We start from the raw sequence: 19,973 nt of genomic DNA, 5'->3' as shown, positions 1-19,973 counted from the left end.
ATGACATAACAGTATTCATTGTCAGTATGACAAAGTATCCAAAGTCAGTATGACATCCATCAACAGTGTGACATAACAATATTCATTGTCAGTATGACGTAACAGTATCCGTGGTCAGTTTTACATAACAGTATCCATGGTCAGTATGACATCAAAGTATCCAAAGTCAGTATGACATCAAAGTAACCAAAGTCAGTATGACATCAAAGTATCCATTGGTTCGTCCATCAGTCTAAGCGCACACTCTTGCATGTCCTCTCCAAGCCTTTGGAATACTCCACTGAGGTAATCCAGTCAGCATGCCTGGCAGGTAACAAGATCCACGTTATTATCCCCCATAAAGAAGTCTTACTTTTACTTCACTGTGGCAGTTTCACACAGTGCAACGGTGCTGCTGTTGGGATCCTGTGTTGCATGGCCGCCCAATGCGTGATGTCAGAACCAGACAGCTAAATCTCAGTCACGTAACAGTTTTTCACCTGATTCTTTTCTCCCAGATACTAAATCACCAGATTCGCTGACACAGCCCACCATTCACAAACAAAATGTCAGTCATCTAGGTTATAATTTCCGTCAATGGGTTTACGAACAAGTGAATCATTCCTTAGAAAATAGGAACTCTGTGTCCAAGAAGTTATTATATACAAAAACAGCTTCAACAATAGACAAACAGAAGTCTTCACAGTTCAAAGTCTGGTTGACATGTGTGTCCTGTGATGAATAAAACAAACAAGTGATCCCTGAATCCTTCCCCTCATCATCTGGGCATCTTTCCGACCTGCCCCTGGTCACAGCCTGAAGCTCTGTCGGCTGACACTGGGTAGTTTATATGATAAACATCCCGTGGACAGGAGCCTGACCATCTGGTTAGTGTAGCCCACACAATAGTTGGTGCTAGATTAATCTTAAATCAACACAGCTAGATACACAGCAGCCATGCCAGTAACACAACACCCCATAACAGGCCTGATATCCTTCAACTGGTGGTTCATGAACATCCGCTGGAGGTAGATGACAAACAGAATCTGGTCTCAGTTGTCTTCTTCCTATGTCTGGAACTCTTTCACATTCTTCTCAACAAAGGTGTTGGTCAAACAGTTTTCTTAAAAACAACATTAAAAAAAAACGACTTCCATTGCCATCAAGCGAATCAGTGATTACCAGTATAACTCCAACACAGTGTTCAAATCTGTCTCAGTCGTCTCAAGTTCAGATTCATCTCAGCATTGAAAGATGGTATTTGGTCAGAATATTGCCTTCACCATCAAGCCAGTCAGTGATTATACCAACTCCAGTATTATATTTCTTGTAAACTCCTTATGAAGATGACAGTGCTTCACTGCGTAGACAAGCATAAACATACATCGCATATAAATAGACATGAATACCAGGAAAAAGCCTCACAAATCTTGCATTTTGCAAGATTGCAAAACCACCTTGTATCTTGCAGGAATCCAAATTCCACTTGCTAGAAGCACCCTGCTGATGTTATCTCTACTATTAACACCACTTTATCTGTGTCAGTAGGAGTGAAGCTTGTACAACACACACTTCATGACTTCAATCTCAACCTCAGACTCCTGACTCCTTATAATTTTCATAACACCAGTCAAGTTGGATTATTTCAGTTCTAATGTTTCTCGAATTTGGTGCTGACAGTATGCCGAGTAACTCAAGCCTTTGTTTTCATTCTAAATTACTATAAAAGCTTTTAGGTAGACTGCACTCAAGTCATTTACATCATAGTTCCTCCTTCAAGGTGATGTAGGCTGATATGACTGTGACAGATATACAAGCCATGCTCCTACATCCATGAATGCTTCACACACAGCACTGACTGGTAAATCAAGCTATCACATCTCTCTGTGATGACCTTAATTAAACTTGCTCAGATAATTGCTTATGGGGCACATAGCCAACCAAACTATTAGTCTTTGTATCCTTCTAAGTGTAAGTCTGTCCTGATGGTAAAACAATTCACAGACGACCCTGTTAGTTCTCTGAAGCCATAATGTTTAAGCTCCAATGGCATCGTTCTGGAAACTGAAATGTGTCCACTGGGAAGACATAACAGTCTGTGTGTATGATGCACTTCTAGAAATCATTGATGTAAAACATTGAGTGCTGAGCGCATCACTAATCACCACGTTTCAGTTCTATTGACAATCGTCTTGAAAAGTCAGTCACAGTTGCAAGAGTGTCCATTCAGCTCAGACATAAAACAACATGCACTTAATTCAACATCCGGTCTTGCAAACAAGTCAAAGGGTTCACACAAGTCAGCATAGAGTCCCCTTCTCACAAAAGTCAGCATAACGTCCCCTTCTCACAAAAGTCAGCATAGAGTCCCCTTCTCACAAAAGTCTGCATAGAGTCCCCTTCTCACAAAAGTCAGCATAACGTCCCCTTCTCACAAAAGTCAGCATGGAGTCCCTTTCTCACAAAAGTCAGCATAGAGTACCCTTCTCACAAAAGTCAGCATAGAGTCCCTTTCTCACAAAAGTCAGCATGGAGTCCCCTTCTCACATAAGTCAGCATAGAGTCCCTTTCTCACAAAAGTCAGCATAGAGTCCCCTTCTCACAAAAGTCAGCATAGAGTCCCCTTCTCACAAAAGTCAGCATAGAGTCCCCTTCTCACAAAAGTCAGCATAGAGTTCCCTTCTCACAAAAGTCAGCATAGAGTCCCCTTCTCACAAAAGTTAGCATAGAGTCCCTTTCTCACAAAAGGCAAAAATGTAAGCCTGAATACTCGAGGAAAAGAGTCTTCAATCAATCAAGTCACACAGGTTGCGAGGTCACCTGAGACCCAGCATCTCTCACACCTCACAATGAATGCTGCGGGGCATCTTTTGTAACAGTAAATTCAGCAGACATAAATGTGACAGCAATCATCTGTGCAGCTGTCTTACTGTGGGATAACACCTGGAGGTGTGACGATCCGTTCCGTGCACTGCCTGCACTCACAACGTGTGATGCCAAGTCAATAATTCAGGAGGCAATCAGATCTCACTGTATCAGCTTCAGAAACCTGTGTGAAGGCCTTGTTCCAGCACTCACCAGGATACACACTAGTATACACAGTACATCTCCACACAGTACCTGGGGTATACCCCTCTGATCATGCATTCAGCAATACCAGACCATGACAGCCATTATCTGCCATTCATCCTGAACAAAACTATTTTCCGTTCAACACGATTGTATCCCGCACTAAAGGTTAATGAATACACGTCTCACAATTTCCTCATCTGATGACTACACTTACAAAATGTCAAACAATATTTCCCATTAACTCCATAAACTGTTCATCAGCAAGTCTATCACAAGTCAAAGGAGTTACGGTATTACCTTCATGTAATGTATCCACACAAGCTGTCGACTCCAAGCTTACTGTCCCTACCTAGCGTCAAGCTATGCAAGTGTATTTGAGCTATGTGGCCTGTTTCAATATAAACCCCTCGGGGTGACAATGATCTTTTCATACCAGGTCCTCCAACATGTCAGTGAAGCTAGTCAAGGAGATTCTCCTTTCAGACCCTGCCTCTCTTGAACAAACCTGCTATTGCAGGAACTCTGAAGATGAAATGCAGGTCTTATGCAGGAACATGTAAGTAGAAACAGTCACACTGCAGTTCACGCCTGTCGGGGGACCAAACAATACTATACAAACACAGACAGTGGGAACAGTAGACTAACATCTAGTCTCTGAAATGAACATATCCTACAGAAAAATACAGTTGTTCGGTTATCTTAATAAAAATATGATAAAAAGGAGCCCAGCGACTTTCTTCATTTTCGATCTAGACTTGCCAAACATTATAGACTTGCATGGGCTGTATTTGATATATATTTGTATCAGGGTCTGTAAGACTGTCTGGAAGGAGCCACTGAGATTGACGGGTGGAATGGGTCCCTGTGTCAGGGTATGTGTGCCATGTATGGGGCTCCTGTTACCATGGGTTACAGGGTATGTACATGATGTACCTCTGGTCTGATGTCTGGTTGACCAGTCTGACCAGACACCTGGACATCTCCCACAGACACTGGGTGATGATGTGTTACATTCAACAGTTGTCACCACCAGGAAGTGCTACACATGAGACAAGTCTGGTTTTGACCTTGACTTACAAAATTAGGGGTCCAGGGGACCCCCAATAATTAATGTCAAGGGTCCATGCAGGCAATATGAGGGTCCTGTAAAGTAATGAAATTCTGTAGCATACTGTACATTTTGATAATTACTTTATAGATTGAATGAATCAATGATCATGTGGACAGTGGTCATGATTGATGGATGAAATAACAGACCCCCATAACTGCTCTGGATGCGCTGTAGGTACAGTGGGTATTATTGTGCATCCCTCGGGATGCCCTATATGTTTTTTTCTGCATCCAATCTCAACATTTGTGAGTACTGAACGTACATTTATTGTGTGGCGTAAAACCTTTGGATAACATTCTGTCATAGTTTTCAATAAATATTTGACAATAACATGTCATCTGGTTTGATTTTAATTGCATCATTCTCACTAATTCAGGTAATTAATTGATCCTTTACATTAGTGTCAGTTAACAAAATATTCCAACATATCGGTGTATGTCAGTTTTATTTTCAGGTTTTTAATTTTCAACATGTCCACGAGAGGCATTTTCTTTATTCAGATAATTACAGAGTTTTTTTTGTTATTCTGTCTTTTATTGATATAATAGATATAATAGTCTATGAAAACATTTCTTAAAAATAATTGTAATCTATTTTCATCAAAAGAACCTTTCCTCTAATGCCGTTTTCAATCAAGGAAACTAGACTTGGTTTAGTTTGATCTAGACATGCCAAGGCTTTTAGAAAATAAATATCTATAATATGAATTCCACATGCATGGCGCAGGACAAGCTCTACCTCTCTTGTCTCCCACAACTCAGATCCTATACAAGCTTATATGTTTAGTTCATTTTTTATAAATATAAAAGGAAATACAACAACAAATTCAATTATCGCACACATACACACATTTTTTATATTTGTGGCAAGAACAACAAATTATTTTTCTCGCCACTCAGATTCAAGAGATTGACCCTGACAGACCATCAGTATATTTCCTGACCACCCACAGAGATGACCCTACACCTACACCACTGCCAACATCCAGCCTCCTAGCCTTGCTCCAAGTCTATACTGAATGATACGCATGTATGTGTAGTAACTCCATCCTATTAATGGGCAAGTCTAGATAAAAAGACAGGATGCCACTCTGTTAAAGAGACAACTTATTATTATTAATATGATCTAGGAAATATGATTTAAACTATTGATCATTTCCTTAGAGACTTGTGCAAGTCTAACAGCCTCCATACATATGAATGTATAACATTATCCCCGCTAGTCCACATGTAGTATAACTCCTCCAGCATGTTGAACCAAGTGGGGTCGTGTCCTCAATTCCACCTCATCTGTATCCAAGTGTAACAGATACCATGTGTCGACAAAACTCACATTCAATTGACAAGCATCTCAGACAAGTAGCTACAACTATTGCCTGGGTCTGTTGTCGTATCCCACATATGTGGACATTTAATCAAAATCTGTATAACAGATAGCCATGGCTATTTCAGTCATGGGGCTTTGTAGTGTTGATGGTTTTACCATGGAGTTGAAGATTTACATAGCCAGGGTTTTACCAGAAGCAAAATATTGTATCTAATATGTATAAATATTGAGAATTGATGCAGATAATATACGTTGTGCATCTCATTGGGAGAAGGGTAGTCTGTGTTACACAAATGAATTACTGCAAATGAAAAGAGAGTCTCTGGGCTCCTTTTTATCATATTTTTATTAAGATAATTTAACAACTGTTTTTTTCTCTTTACGATATGTTCATTTCAGAGACTAGATGTTAGTCTAGGAAAGATCTTGAAAGGATATATTTAACAGAAGCTTGGACACAAGATTTGTTATATTTCCTTTCTGATAACAAATACAATCAAATACAAGTCCATGCCCGATTTCCTTCACTCAATAAGTTTTGACTCAAACAAGGAAACTCCTATCTCAAGATACTTTGTGAAGACTCCGTGCAGAAGCAGTGACACAATTCTATAAACTATATAAACATATATACCCTATGAGACGTAATAAGCGCCAAGAGCGCTCTCAAAATTAGAAATAGGGGGCTCTTGTTAGAATAGCATTTTGGTGGAAAAAACAGTTGAAAGATAATTTCGTGGTTTATGCCGACAGCTTGAAATGTTATATACGACAGATATATTTTTCCAGAATTTAATTGCCCATAATTAACAGTGCATATAACACACAAGTGTCTATTATACACGAATAAATAAGTCTTGTATACATTGATCAATCGGAAGGGGAGCTAATTGGGATTGTTCAATAGCCAATATATTAGCAATTTTAGCCTTGGGCGCTTATTGCAGCGGGACGCTTATTACATCGAATATGGTACATCATAAATCAAAGATAACCATACAATGTACCCAAACAAATATAATGTGCCCATAATGTAAGATTATCTTTCAGCCATAATATGATGACATCACCCAATTGTTGAGCAGGTGAATCTGATCCAGGAATTCACTGGCCATTCTCAACAAAATTTAAACAAGTAGAACTAAAGCAAGTATTGGTCATTTTGCAAAATTATTGAGAAATTATGTATCAACCATAACATGGTAAAATCAGAACAATCACTTGAGTCTCTTGATTCCGGAATAAAATCAACTTGGAAAATGGTAACCATGGTAACATCAAGTTTTGCCAAGGTGACTTGTATTCACTGACGTCAGGACCAAAAAACAGGATACGGCTTTAATGCTTTGATTTACATTTTTGCACTGAATGAAAGTCCCCCTGAATTAAAAAAAAAAGATTAAAAAATCCCAAGCTAAAACAAAACTGTTTTTCCCCTAAGCCATCAACCAAGGGAATCCTTGCTATGGCACAGACAGGCTTAGATAGCACAGTGGTTGAAGCACATGTCTGGCACACCAAGACCAGGGTTCTATTCCCAACAGGGGCAAGAAGTAGAAGTCCATTGCTTGTGTCTCGCCATGACAGTGCTATACAACATAGTAAACCCTCACTCACATCTAAGCTGGCTGTAGGATGATTACCACATGTTACAAATGAACTAAATTAACATGAAACACACTCGGCCATGTGGATGAAAACTTCACCAGCTATTTACACTGCCATCATGGGTATGCATACAGAGTTCCATCACACAAAATATAATTAATGAATTTCTCTCTTCACCAAAGTCCTGACCCACCATGTTGATCCCGTTACATGAAGGGGATCACATTTCAGGTCATGTCACCTGCTCTATACACTCATTTGCCTAATTCTCATCCGGAATATATTGGATTATTGCAGCCTCTCTAAACAATTTTAATGCTGCTGTCAGCAATGTTCAGCTACATGACGGCGGTCTGTAAATAATCAAGTCTGGAGTAGACAATCCAATGGTTGATATCATGAGCACCCAATGCCTTCCGTGTTTACAAGTTTTGTATTGAAACTCATCTCAGTGTTATATTTGAACTCATTAACAAACTTAATGTTCTTAAGATTTTTTGTTTTGTAGAACAATTTAACGCCGCACTCAGCAATATTCTAGTATATGAACCAGACAATCCAGTGATGGACATCATGGACATCGATCTATGCATTTGGGATACGATGACATGCGTCAACCAAGTCAGCGAGTCAGACCACCAGACCCTGTTAGTCGCCTGTTGACTTTTATTCTTGTCTTCTCAGCTTCATTGCTTCAAAGTAGGGACAGATTGTTTGTTTGTTTGTTTGTTGTTTAACACGCACTCAGAAATATTCCAGCTATATGGCCGCGGTCTGTAAATCGAGTCTGGACCAGACAATCCAGTGATTGATATCATGTACATCGATCCACGCAATTGGGATCGATGACATGCATCAACCAAGTCAGCAAGCCTGACCACCCGATCCCGTTAGTCGCCTTTCACGACAAGCATAGTCGCCTTTTACGGCAAGCATGGGTTGCTGAAGACCTACTCTATCCCGGATCTTCACGGGTCAGGGACAGATTGATTTAAAATATGTTGCTAAAGGACTCCCCATGGACGACAGTTCGAGTTTCACAATGAACATATGATTATACCAGCTGATATTCATAAAGACAATCATGGCGTGCATAGTCTCGACTTCGTCTCTGTAAATACATAATTTTTACAGAAAAAAGCAACTACATTTAAATTGAAATGAAGCGCCGTGAGAAGATAACCTTTGGAAAACACGTAGGCCTGTGCTTCATACAAGGTTATAGCATTACAGTAAGGGCTGGGTGGGATGTAGACTAACAACTAGTCTCTGAAATGAACATATCGTACAGAAAAAACAGTTGTTCAGTTATCTTAATAAAAATATAATAAAAGGGAGCCCAGTGACTCTCTTCATTTTCAGATACTGCAGTAATCTAGATTTGCCGAACATTATAGACTTGCATGGGCTTTATTTGATATATATTTGTATCAGGGTCTGTAAGACAGACTGGGTGGGATGGAACATAACATGGTCCAGGGACTCCAAGACAGCCTCCTGTTGCCCTGCCCCCATACCTTCATATGGTATGTTAATGTGGCTCTCACGGCTCTGTATCCCTGAAACAATGACAGGTATGTGGCACTGTCACTGACACTGGAGAATGTCAGGCATGGTAAGTGGGGGATATCAGGTGTTATTGCCCACTTAGACTGACCGCTCCCTGCAGCCATCCATCAGTCCGGCCATTGGTCACTGTCACTGACCAGTGTGTCCAGCCACATGCATGTACACCTGGGGAGAGGGGGATGGTTACTTGAGAAGGCACAGGTCAAAAGTTAATGAGATACCTCAATCTGACCTTGGGTAACAAGATGAACATGATGCTATAACACATAGCTGTGTTTGTTAGTTTGTTAAATACTGCACTAGCAATATTCCAGCCTTAAGACAGGGCCTGTAAATAGCTGATACAAACCACTGATCGATATTATAAACACGATCAATGCTGCCGGGGTATCATAGCACACAATCATCCGGATCGCCAAGTTTTACCACCCAATCCAATAAATCACCTCTTTCCTAAATTCTTAACGTAATACCCACTGCAGGTGATGGTGAGAGAATGCTCCTTTATGCAATATTGCATCTATACATCACATAGACCTAAAGCCCTGTGAAGATCTGGGGAAGAATGGGTCTTCAGCAACCCATGCTTGTCGCAAGAGCCAAATAATGGGATCGGGTGGCCAGGCTCACTGACTTGGTTGATGCATGTCATCGTAACCCAATTGTGAGGATCGATGCTCATGACATAAATCACTGGACTGTCTGGTCCAGGCTCTATTATTTACAGACGGCCGTCATATAGCATGAATATTGCTGAGTGCGGCATTAAACAACAAACAAACACAAAAATTGCTGTGACATATTTTTGACAATTCTTAAACAGAGAATATTCCTTTTCTACAACATGGATCAGATGCAAATAAAAAATGGATGGCATATTATGCATGGATAATTTATCACAGGTGAGTGTCTAGGAAAGCTTTAACGTTTCCCTGTATGACAGTGGTCTGTTTACAATACAGGCTGACAGGAGATAGAGGATGGTGACTGACATTGGGTGTACAAAACAGGAGTGGAGGAGACCTCATGGAGCCGCATCAAGCCAAGGGCGTGCAACCTGATTGGAGCCAAAAGCAGCATTGGAATCTATGTGTGGAGCCAAAACCAGAGATGGAGCACACTGGAGCCACAGGCAGAGCTACAGCAAGATGTGGAGCCAAGACCAAAGTTTAAGACTCTTCCTGAAGACTCAGTAGAGCTAGGCATCAGTAGAGAGTAGCTAGGTGTGTAGCCAAGGGCAGGGGTGGAGCCATAATGGAGTATTTGAAGTATGTGGAGCCAAGGGTCACAGAGGATGGAGCCCTCAACTGAGAAAGAAGATAGATGAGGAAATTACAAAGAATGAACCTGCTCATGAAGTGAAACAGATGTGACCGAGCAACAAAGCCAGACAAGAAGGTATGTCAGTAGTTATCCTCAGTCAGTTCTCATACCAAGGCCACCAATGACTAGTTCTCATACCAAGGCCACCAGTGAATGTGCATGACTTGATACTATACAATGCAGCATGCAAACACTGGAAACAAGTCACAGTGTTGTAGCTCCCAGACTCCCATCCAGAAACATGCAAGTTTATACATTCCAATATCTAGCACACAAGGGTGACTGGCTAATGCTAAAACCTTGGCACTGCGCCCTCAGGAATATAATGGTATGTTTGAACTGGTTAAAACTCCTGAAAACATAAGGGCTCTTTGCTGAACTCATTCTCTGAACAATTCTCTGGCAGGACTTCTTCATGTTTGATGACGATGTGAGATGTCAGGAATAAGTCTTCAGCAACCCATGCTTGCCGTAAAAGGCGACTATGCTTGTCGTAAAAGGCGACTAACGGGGTCAGTGGTCAGGCTCGCTGACTTGGTTGATACATGTCATCGATCCCAATTGCATGGATCGATACTCATGATATTAATCACTGGATTGTCTGGTCCAGACTCGATTATTTACAGACTGCCGCCATATAGCTGGAATATTGCCGAGTGCGGCGTTAAACAACAAACCATCCATCCACCATCCATCCATGAGATATCAGGTCAGCTGAACACACAAGATTTGCTAAAAAGATAAGGCTAAATATAATTGAAGGTTACATAGATGCGCTTGTCTTAGCACATTCACTATCATGATATAAGGATAACTATTCACTAAGTGTTGTTATAGCAACCTCAATAATATAAGGGAAAATATGCACTTGTTACAGCACACTCAGTGATAAAAGACTAAATTTACACTTGTTATAGCACAGTCAAGAAATAATGTTAAATTTCTTGTCATAGCACACCCAAGAAAATAAGGCTGAATCAGTACTTGGTATAGCAGACTCAAGAAAATATGGACAAATTTGCACTAGTCTTAACACATGCAAGAAAATGATACTGAATTGGCACTGAGTGTGGTGTTAAACAACAAACAAACTTGTTACGGCCCACTCAGAATGAACCGGTTGTGGATCAGTTCCTTGAACTGGCATGTTGTCCTGATCAGCAGAGCACAAGCAGCATCCTCATCAGCTCATCAGCTTACTACCTGTACCTGCCCAGGTGGTCCCCCACTCACGTTACACCACCTCCAACAAGTGTTTGGGCTGCAACTCATGTGAGATGTACTTCCAAGATGACTAATACCTTCAAGCAGCAGTAAATGGACAACCGATAGCAACATCTAGCAAACCATCTACATTTAAAATCCGCAATTTACAAATCTCAGCATGGGCACCTTGCCAAGGTTTTGTCAGGGTTCAGCTCCTATTATTTCAGGTTAATCAGAAACTCACAATCTATCTCAGTGCTTCATGTGTATGTTTCAATCTAGACTAACGCTGAGTCTCTGAAAATACGACAGAAACAAGAAATTCCATTTATATTGAAAAGGAGCCCCAGTGAGATAGGGAGATTCAGACCCTGTGGAAAATCTAGACTTGCTTCATTCCGGCTTATAGCAACACAGTAAGGGCTGGCATAGCTGGGAGGAAGGGAAACTAATATGGTTCAAGGACTTACAACAGTGACACAGACAAGTTTAAAACACATGACAGTTATTCAAGACAGTTTTTTTACTACATCTGAAATGAGAGCATCTTCTGCTGGCAGAAATATTCTAGTTACTGACGAAAAAAGGATTCCCTAATTTTGACAACACAATTTCGATTTGGGAGCAACCCTGACTATTGACCATTTTGATTAGATCCTTGATACACTATATTGTGTTTCTAAGTTCATTGTCTAATTTGTCTTTAGTCAAGATGAAATCAGAATCAGATCTTTGAACAATTTTTTAAAGTGCTTTTTGAAAGTCATTGATGAAATTGATTAACAGTACCATCAACATGATCAACAAACGTGAGCATGATGAGGAAAGAGTTTTTTACTGATGACAATTCAAAGGGCATGTTCCTTCCTAACTGACCTATTCTGAAGTTGATACCCAAATCATAACCAATATTAGTAACAGACTCTCAGCCAGAAGAAAAAACAGACAAAACATTGAATTCAATTGCTTAAGAACAGTTCCGACCCAGACATCCATGGAGGGGTAATTTAAAAAGACACATCAGGTGAGGTGAAATGGGGTTTAACAGCGCAGCCACGTGTTTGTGTGTGCTTGTACTAGTCCGGACTGATGCCGATTTATAGTGCTAGCTCACTGAGATACCATGCCGCAGTTTAACATGAATACCCCATTCAGACACAGTATACTGACTCCGAGCTGACCAGTCCTTGTTTTAGCCTGTTAATGCCGAGGGCCAGACAGGGTAACAACAAGTACCATCTTTTAACATCTTCTGGTATGACATGGCTGGGGATCGAACCCCAGACCTTCCGCTCTCCAGACAGATGCTCTACCACTAGACCACGGAGGCGGTTGAAAAGACACATCAAACATGTTGTGAGAGCACAAGGCAAATTTCCAACAGACAGAACAAATTACCTCTTATCAGCATAGTTATCACCCTGGTGTTTCCGTTTACCATGTCAAACACACCCACAAAGCATATTATCTCTATTGTCAGAATGTGTAAAGACACAGGTTCAATAGTCAGCCCTAATCACCAGCCCCGCCTCATACAAACATACACCCAGTATGATGTAAGAGCATCCGTGAATGAAGTTCATGGTTCAAGCGTGTGGCCTATCATGTGATAAGTTCAGCTAATAGCTCCCTAATGACTGCACCAGGAATAACATGAGAACTGCTGTGGACGGGAGCTCCACCACCAGGTTCTTCTCCATTGGCCACAGATCTCAGCCACTTGATGCCAATCCCCATCTCTATCGGGTGGCAGACTCATATCTGTATCCTAGCAAGTCTATGTTAATTTACTTCCCTTTACTCAAAGGACAAAACAAAACAGTGCTGGAAGACATGAGAATTGGAAAAAACGTCTTCTTACTAAGTATGTTAACAGTTGGCAGATTCGTTCCATGATGAGGCAAATGTTAACAGTTTCTTGCTATCATCATCATTTCCCAGACTCACAGCATCAGACTTTCATGATTCTGTCACACAGCTCAGGTTCTGTCATCAATGTTTGGTTTGGGTGGAGAAACTGATAACTCTGGAAGTGATGAATCTTTACAACCAGCTCTCCATCAATGATTTGTCATAGACTGAATCTATGTATATAAACACTCCCTGAATTAATGAAGATTGGATGTTCCTTCACAAAGCTTATTTTCACTGGCTGTAATACAGCACTGTAATGTCTCCCCATCTTGTATAGGTTGTTTGTTTGTTTGTTTGTTGTTTAACACCACACTCAGCAATATCCTAGCCATTATGACAGAGGTCTGTAAATAATCGAGTCTGGACCAGACAATCCAGTGATTGACATCATGAGCATCGATCCACGCAATTGGGATACAATGTCATGTATCAACCAAGTCAGCAAACCTGACCACCCGACCCTGTTAGTCGCCTCTTAAGACAAGCATTCTTTTATAGAACAAACAAACAAGATATTTGTGTTTCAGGTGATTTATCATCTACCCGAGGCAAGGGAGTTACTGACTACTGACTATAAAGTTTCCACCCTTACAGAATTTAGGCTGGAATTTCGGAGTTGTAGTTAGGCTGGACTAATGAGTCTATGTAGTCCAATCAAAAATCGTGTAATGAAATTGACATCTGGTTCGTAACCAACATGGGGATTGCCTGCGTTCGATTGCAGAATTTGCAAAGCATGTGTATTGTCAACTGGGTGTCAACAGATATTTTCAATCAAGGTGCTCTGTGATTTCATGCACTTTGCAAGGTATGACCTGTCTTATTACAATATAGATTTTGACTATCAACCAAAGTGTCTTGCCTGGGCACCGCCATTAGACCAGTACCATGCGCCAAGTTTTATGAAGAAATATTGCATTGTTTGCTCTGGAAACAAGCATCCCTATGTTAAGTCTAATTAAGCCAAATTTGTCGCCATGGAAACTTGAAAAATAAACATTCAAAATTCTGAAACTATCAAAAGCACCTGTTCACCACTAAACCTATCTATGTGCCAAGTTTGGTGAAGAAATATTGAATGTTTTTCAAGATGGGATTCAGAAACGAGCATGCAGCCACTATTTCCAGCCCAAGTCAAATTGGTTGCCATGCAAATTCGACAAAACATATTTTTTTAAATCCCAAACTATCAAAAGGCACCCAAGTTCACTACTTGACCCATCTATGTATCAAGTTTGGTGGAGAAATATTTTACGGTTTTGAAGATCTGCTCTGTTAAATTGACATCTTGCATGAACGGACAGTGTCCATTATAGTACACACCATATACCCACCCCACCCCACCCCTCAAAACATGTTGTAGGGGGATAACAATGGGAGGGTTGGGTGACCTGAAAGACAAGTACTTTGGGGGGAGCCCCTGAAATGAACAAAATGGCATTTGGAAGAGATTGTTGAGCTAGACTTGCCCATATTTATCATGTGCATTTGTTTAAATCACAACAAAGGTAGATATTCCCCAGTTAGACATGATGGAGGACAGGTTTATCATTTGAATCCACACTTGCAACGCCTCAGCCAGGCACATGGATGGCTGTGGATCGGCAGTCACTTGATGCCAGGTCTCCATCAGATGGTAATGTAATGGGAAGCTATCTGGGTGAGGAGGAACTCAGGCAGTTAATAGTCACAGTGATCATTGGGTGTAACAGGACTCTACTGACCATCCTGTACAACACAGGCCACCTGCTGGTCAGGCTGGACCATGTGGACTCAATACATGCTCTCCAAGATGGCTGAAGTGATGAGAGTAGCCTTTGGTCAGAACTGACCACCTTGCCTTGGGGAATGGGAACTATCAGGTTCAACATACAAGCATTCAAGACATTGTTTAGGCAAGGGCCCATTCCAGCAATCCTTGGCACTACAACTCCCATACTTCAGGATAGACTTTGGATATTCATAGTGCTAACACTATGTGGAATAGGCTCTGATATGCCTGACCAAATTCATTTCTCTTTGAAAGATTATCGTTGCTATCATGCCAAGATGCTGGCACAAAAAATATATAAAATGCTCTCACCATGGTCGAGGTTGAATGTGTTTCAAAACAAATCTATAATGAAATCCCTTTAAGATTTAATCAGAACTTAAAAGTTGAGTTAGTGAACATTGATACTTGATAAAAACATTCATGAACATTCACTCGGGAGGAGGAGGGGGGGGGGGGGGGGGGGGGGATGTTTGTAATATCACAAATATTTGCAGATCAGAAACATGAGCTGATGAGGTTAAACCATATGGGTCATTTGTAATGGTCATGTATTACGGAGATGGCCATGAAACGGTTGAGTTAAGGCCATGAAACGGTTGATCATGGCCATCACCATGATGATGATGATGATGATGATGATGATGATGATGATGATGCAGAAGGGAGTTTCACTCTCCACATCAACATCCCATCAACATCCCACAGCCAGAGTGGATACCAAGTCAAGCCATTAAGGAAGGGTTTTCTACTCATGTTCAGGTTGGTACTCCAGTTCCACCGCTGCCAGTGGCACCTGACCAGTTTCTGGTGCCTATCATAAAAGTGGATGGCAACAGGTGTGAGATTACTAAACTGCTCTATCAAAGAGTTTACACAGACTCAAACCTTGAAGCAGTGTACTTAACAGACTTACAGGAAGATACTGAGCTGTGCAGGAGAGGAAGCGTTTCACCATGTCAATAGTGGATCTTGTGCATGTCGTGTACTGGTGAAATATTGGTCGCTGTAGCTGGTAGTATAGACTAACGCTTAGTCTCTGAAAGAATATGATTTTCATAGAAACAAACAGTTCCATTTATACAGTAAAGGATTCCCAGTGAGATGGGAGATTCGGAATTGTGGATAATCTAGACTTGCTTCATTTAGGGCTCATTTAGCATTACAGCCAGGATTGGACAGAAGGGGAAAAAATATGGTTCAGGGACTGTGTGACAGGCTACTGGTAGTATTTCCAGCAGTTCCTTGATCAGGAGGGAAATGTTCAGCCTGCTTGTAATTCAAGCTCCATTCCTCAAAGTGATCTTTGCCTCCCATAATCATAACAGAGATCTGTAAGCACCACACATTTTCATGAAGTCCACTATAACTGAATGTGTCGCAAGCCTAGGCCAGGAACACACTTGTTTACTTAGTGTTAACACTGCACTCAAGCGCCATGAAGGGTAACAACAAGTACCATCTTTTATTAACATCTTTTGGTATGATGCGGCCAGGGATTTAACCCCGGACCTACCGCTCTACCACTAGACCACAGAGGCTGTTGCGTCTTACACTAAGCATAGGTTGCTGGGTATCTACTGTAACACAGAAAACAATGACCCGCAACTAGTCCTACTGAGTGACATGGAGAACGACAAATATTCTCATAAAGGATACAAACAATAACAACATAAAGCATTAGTTTTTTGCCTCCAGAAAATGTTCCTGTTTCTGTCGAGGATTCTTTGAAGTTTTTACATATACATATGGTTCACAGGTGTATGAAGATACATAAAAAAAATCATAATTCCAACATCCAGAAAACACACTGACATACATCCAAGGCCCACATAAGCAACTGATCACTTAACACTCTACAAGGGACCTACTTTCACATAAGCATGTACTTCCCCCATCAGAAACACAGAGTGATGACCGCCTCCTTGACACTGCCTCAAGATTCCCGGTCTCTCCAAGCTGGACTCTCGACCGCCTCAAGATGTCCTCTACGTCCCGCAAATAATCGGACTCCCCGTCCATCACACACAGATTACATCCAAGCCTCTCGGTGAATATGAATCTGACCCCAATTCCATCTGACCCCAGCCTCCATGGAGACTCTGACCCCATTAAAGAGCATGTGCCCCACCTCGACTATACATGCTGTAATCACTCATGACTCCAGAATGTCATTATCATCTGGATCAACATGGTAATATATGTTTTAACCCTTATAGCTTTCAGTGTTGGCATTCTGAACAAGCTCAAGGACGACACAGAGGACTGTCCCCAGAACATGCTTCAAAAAGAAAAACATTTCTTGATTCAAGGAACTTGATTTAATGTGCAACAGGTGCGTGTTGACATGTGAGTGAGTGAGTGAGTGAGGGAGTGAGTGAGAGTGAGGAGTGAGTGAGTGAGTGAGTGAGTATGGTTAATACCGCTTTTAGCAATATTCTATCAATATCCTGGCAGGGGACACTAGAACCCATGAGTGGAATTGAACCAGGGCCTTCGACTTGATGAGCCAACACTTTAACCACTAGGCTAACCCTCTGCCCCATGTTGACATGAAAACCTAGTTGCACCAGACAAAACCAGGTTGCACCAATTTACCAAAGTTGAAACATATAAAAGATGCTTAAAATAGTCAAAATAAAATAATCTTAAATCTCTGATGACTGTTTCATGATTTTACATAGATTAATGACAAGGCATCAAGACAAATTACACATAACATATTGGATTAGTGATGTAGTCTATTGACATAGAGCTTAGAGGTATTGAGTGTTCAAAGATTGTTGCTGTAAAATGTTTTACTTCAATCTCATTAAAATCAGACCTTAGTTCTCGCTACCGCAAAACAAAGATCTGAAGACACCCCATTTGGGGTCATGTCAGAACGACCTTTCATCCGACCAATCAGAGTGTCACTTACCAGATTATGAAAATGACAGTCGGAATGTGATTTCTAATCATGCAATTTCGAAAACTTTAACACGGGGTATTCCGAACGATAGTTACAGGTTTAACTGAATCCATACAATCTAGACCATCTATCAGCCATTCCAGAATGTTTTTTTGTTCAGGTTTCAAATTTGTAATGGAGAATTTGTCAACATATGTTTTGAAGCATAGTCGCCAATTTGAAATAAGTGCCGTAAAGCTGGAGAAAGCTGCCTTCTAATTGGTCATTCCACTGGTCGGTCAAAGTATGTGCAAGGTCGGTCTGACGTGACCCGTAATGGGATGTCCTCAGATCTTTGTTTAGCGGTAGCGAGAACTATGATCTGATTTTAATGAGAGTGGTTTTACTTGCACTTGGTGCAGGTAGACATAAATATTAGGTTGCACTTTTCAACAATAGGTTGCACTGGTGCATGTTTTATATAGCTAAATAAAGCCCTGATAACCGTAAGCCTTGTACACAATTAATGAACATGTTTCATTTCTATAGGATGAGTGGGAAATGAGTGAGGGAGTGGTATGGTAGATAAGTGTATCAAAGACAAGAGTGAGTGAGTTGGGTTTAACGCCGCTTTTAACAGTATTCCATTTATATCACGGTGTGTCAGCTTAATGTGGGAGGAAAGCCCGAAGTGGTGAAGTGGTGAAACCCACGAGCACGGGTATGGTGCTGACAAACCTAGAAACATAATCAGGGTGAACCGGGATTCGAAACCAACAATCATAGGTTTCTGACGCAACTCTGCACAGCGAAATCTCGGCACCTTAGATAACTGGGCCACCCGTGCCCCCTCATAAGACAAGAACAGGATTTCTACTGTAGGCTGTACATCAGAGTTATCTTTAGATATTCCGTGCCTCAGGAGAAGCTAGAATATTTTGATTCAGAACTAAAAGGGTTAACGTCCATGCAGCCTTTATGGAAACTTGTTTGTGAAGACATGCACAAAGAATGTCATTTTTTCATTCTTTGATCTTTACTGTGTAACGCATGAACTTTGTCACATTGATAAATCTTAATTCCATCCTTATCTGACGTAAGCATAAAAGAGGTCAGTCAAACGTTAAAGATGGTGGTTACTTACTTTAACAGATCTTATATCCATGAAGTTCTATGTCATGTGACCAGTCCATGACGCTGCATGACAACTACCAGGGCAAAAGAATGGGGCATGGTAGGCCGAGTGTGTCTCAGTCCCTGAACCACTAATGCTATAGCCCTATAGGAAGCAAGTCTAGATTTTCCACAGGGTCTGAAATTCCCATATCAATGGGGCTCCTTTTCAATTTAAAGGTAGTTGCTTGTTTCAATCAAAATCCTATACATTCAAAGACTAAGTGATAGTCTAGAGGCGGTATGGTACACCTCGAGAAGTAAGACTAACTGACAATTGTTAATGCTGAGATAGCGAGGCAATCTGACACCACAGAAAGAGTTAGTGAGGGAATGAGTGCGACACATCATTGTTCCAGCACTGGTAGGAGTGAGTGAGTGAGTGAGTGAGTGAGTGAGTGAGTGAGTGAGTGAGTTAGTGAGTGAGTTTGGTTAAATGTGGCTTTGAACAATATCCCAGTTATCTCACAGCGTGTCAGCATATTGTGGGTCAGGAAAGCCCTAAGTCATGCCTGTCTCAGACGTTTACCACTTTGGTGAAACCCACGAGCACGGGTATGGTGCTGACAAACCTAGAAACATAATTCCAACCCATCAACATAGGTTTCTGGCATAGCCAAGGGACGCAACTCTGCACGGCGAATTGTGGCACCTTTGACAAATGAGCCGCCTGAGTGCCCTCTCATATGTAACGATGTCTGTAATTGATGTGAAGTGAATCACGTCTTAGAGAGTTCATGCATATTCATGGACCATACCACTGCACTCTCGCATGCTGGCTTAGTTCATGAATAAACATGCATTTTGGTAAACTTTAAGTCCTGTGAGTGAATGCCTTGGTTTTGTGCAGAAAAAGATGTACATTATATCAAAATAATGGTGTCAGCCAGTTACCGCAGATACACATTAGGCAGGCTAGTAGTTACTAGCATGACTATAGTATTCATATATTCAGGGTACTAGAATCAAGTCTCCAATCCCACGTTCACCACAAGTCTGAAGCTTGAGTTTTAGTCCAAGGATGAGGCAGG

General features: G+C 41.1%; 1 protein-coding gene across 1 annotated transcript in view; it reads right to left on the bottom strand.

Annotated features, from left to right (window-relative positions):
* The window catches only part of LOC139445187 (glutamate receptor-interacting protein 1-like), a 64,947-nt gene extending 48,046 nt beyond the window's left edge, over positions 1–16,901 (bottom strand). The window contains exon 1 of the mRNA XM_071226315.1: positions 16,751–16,901. Coding sequence (XP_071082416.1) covers positions 16,751–16,901 — 151 coding nt within the window. The remainder of the gene's footprint in view (positions 1–16,750) is intronic.
* Positions 16,902–19,973: the final 3,072 nt, after the last annotated feature.

This window comes from Haliotis cracherodii, unplaced genomic scaffold (genome assembly GCF_022045235.1).
Source record: "Haliotis cracherodii isolate W230 unplaced genomic scaffold, xgHalCrac1.p SCAF_6, whole genome shotgun sequence".
Lineage (NCBI taxonomy): Eukaryota > Metazoa > Mollusca > Gastropoda > Lepetellida > Haliotidae > Haliotis > Haliotis cracherodii.
The sequence above is the reverse complement of the archived record's forward strand: the minus strand, read 5'-3'. Positions and strand labels throughout refer to the sequence as shown.